The sequence below is a fragment of the Pseudonaja textilis genome, unplaced genomic scaffold (assembly GCF_049901715.1).
Source record: "Pseudonaja textilis isolate UNSWEBS1 unplaced genomic scaffold, rPseTex1.2 PTEXSCF395, whole genome shotgun sequence".
Classification (NCBI taxonomy): Eukaryota; Metazoa; Chordata; class Lepidosauria; order Squamata; family Elapidae; genus Pseudonaja; species Pseudonaja textilis.
The window spans coordinates 1-2,089 of record NW_028262903.1 but is presented as its reverse complement, the minus strand read 5'-3'; the positions used below and the strand labels follow the sequence as shown (position 1 = coordinate 2,089).

The following is a 2,089-nucleotide window of genomic DNA, read 5'->3' as shown; positions in this document are numbered from 1 at the left end:
AGATAGATAGATAGATAGATAGATAGATAGATAGATAGATAGATAGATAGATAGATAGATAGATAGATAGATAGATAGATAGACAGAAAGATAGATAGATAGATAGATAGATAGATAGATAGATAGATAGATAGATAGATAGATAGATAGATAAACATGATACATAGAGAGACCCACAGAGATGACAGGTAGGTAGGTAGGTAGGTAGATAGATAGATACATACATACATAGATACATAGATAGATACATAGATAGATACATAGACAGAAAGATAGCTAGTTACATAGATAGATAGATAGATAGATAGATAGATAGATAGATAGATAGACAGACAGACAGACAGACAGATAATAGGGAGATAGCTAGAGAGAATACATGGATAGATAATGATAGATATAGTAATGGTATAATAACAGTACTAATAGTACAACCCAGGGGTCCCTAAACTTGGCAACTTTAAGACTTGTGGCTGGCTGGAGAATTTTGGGAGTTGAAGTCTACAAGTCTTAAATTTACGTACTGTTATTATACCATTACTATTGCTATTAGTTCGTATGTTGAGATTTATTATCAACATATGCTGGCCATGTATAATTTGTAAACAATACTCTGCCAATGCACTGTTATTCAGAAATGTTTATGAATGGAAGTTAATAACAGTAATAGTAATAATATTAAATAATAATTGAATAATAAATAATAAAATAATAAATAATAAAATAATAAAATAAATAATAATAATAATAAATAATAATAAATAATAATAATAATAATAATAATAATAATAATAATAATAATAAAAATAATAATCAAATAATGCCCTGGAAAGGAACCTGGGTCTCCAGAAAGGAGCCATTGTTATTATTTGACACCTAGTTCTCTCGCTTGCTGTGTACTTTTTTGGGGGGTCAAATAATAAAAAAGCCCCTTTCCAGGGCCTGGCTTCTTCGGCCCCTGCTACCACTCCGGCCCGGGAGGGCGAGCGGGGAGCTGCGCGGCTACCACTCCGGCGGCGGCGGCGGCGCCGCCCCTCCGGCCGAAGGGCGGACCCGGGCTGGCGTCCAAGCCAGCCGGACTCTGCCCTCCCCCCTTCCCCGGGGACGGAGGGCCCGCGACGCCATGGCTGCCGAGGGGGACGGGCGGCTCTTCGAGGCCCTGGTGCTGGGCGCCGGGATCCAGGGCTCCTGCGCTGCCTACCACCTGGCCCGCCGGGGCTTGAAGACGCTCCTGCTGGAACAGGTAACGGCGGTGCTGCCCGGACGGGCTTCTACCTGGGGAGGGGAAGGGAGGAGAGAGAAAGAGAGAGAGAGAGGCTGAAGGCTGGGTTTGCAAGCCCAGGGGGGGCTACGGAGCAGAGGAAGCCCCACTGGACCCTACCCGGCTCCGGAGAGTGTCCGGAGCCGAGCCTCGCTCTTTGTCCCCGCAGTTCCCGCTACCCCACACCCGAGGAAGCTCCCACGGCCAAAGCCGGATCGCCCGCAGCGCCTACCCGCAGGACGTCTACCTGGAGCTGATGGCCGAAGCCAAGGGGCTCTGGGCCCAGTTGGAGGCCGAGGCCGGCACTCCGCTGCACAGGTGAATCTCCCAGCGGGGAGGGACCTGGAAGGGGATTGGGCTAGATGACCTCTAGGGTCCCTCCGCACCAGACGCCAGGCTGGCCGCCTCGTGGTAGGCGCACAAAAGAGGCAGTCGCAGACGGGGCGGTGTGTGTGTGTGTGTTGGGGGGTTGGGCTGGATGACCTCTAGGGTCTCTCCAGTTCCCTGCGCCAGACTCCACGCTCACCTCGTGTTGGGCACAACCAAAGAGGTAAAGTCACAGACGGGGGTTGGACTGGATGACCTCTAGGGTCTCTCCAGTTTCCACCTGCCTCGCACCGTGTTGGACATACCGAAGACCGCAGATTCCATCTGGAAGAGCCTTAAAATCCAATAAAGGGGGAAGGGGCTTCAAGGCAAGGTCTTTGTTCCCAAATAGGCTGAGCTTGAGGGGGTGGGTTGGGCATTTGCTCCCCATGGTGTGAGATCAGCCCTCTGCACGTGCCCAGAGAGCTCTCCCCTTGGAGAAGGGCAGCTTTCAATCAATAAAGG

At 49.2% G+C, this 2,089-nt stretch overlaps 1 protein-coding gene across 1 annotated transcript; it reads left to right on the top strand.

Moving 5' to 3' along the window:
- The first annotated feature begins 1,093 nt into the window (after positions 1–1,093).
- Positions 1,094–1,611, top strand: LOC113454059 (peroxisomal sarcosine oxidase). Its single transcript, XM_087919181.1, has 2 exons — positions 1,094–1,240; positions 1,428–1,611. The coding sequence occupies exons 1-2, from the start codon at positions 1,121–1,123 to the stop codon at positions 1,578–1,580; spliced, it is 273 nt and encodes a 90-aa protein (XP_087775307.1). The 5' UTR covers positions 1,094–1,120; the 3' UTR covers positions 1,581–1,611.
- Positions 1,612–2,089: the final 478 nt, after the last annotated feature.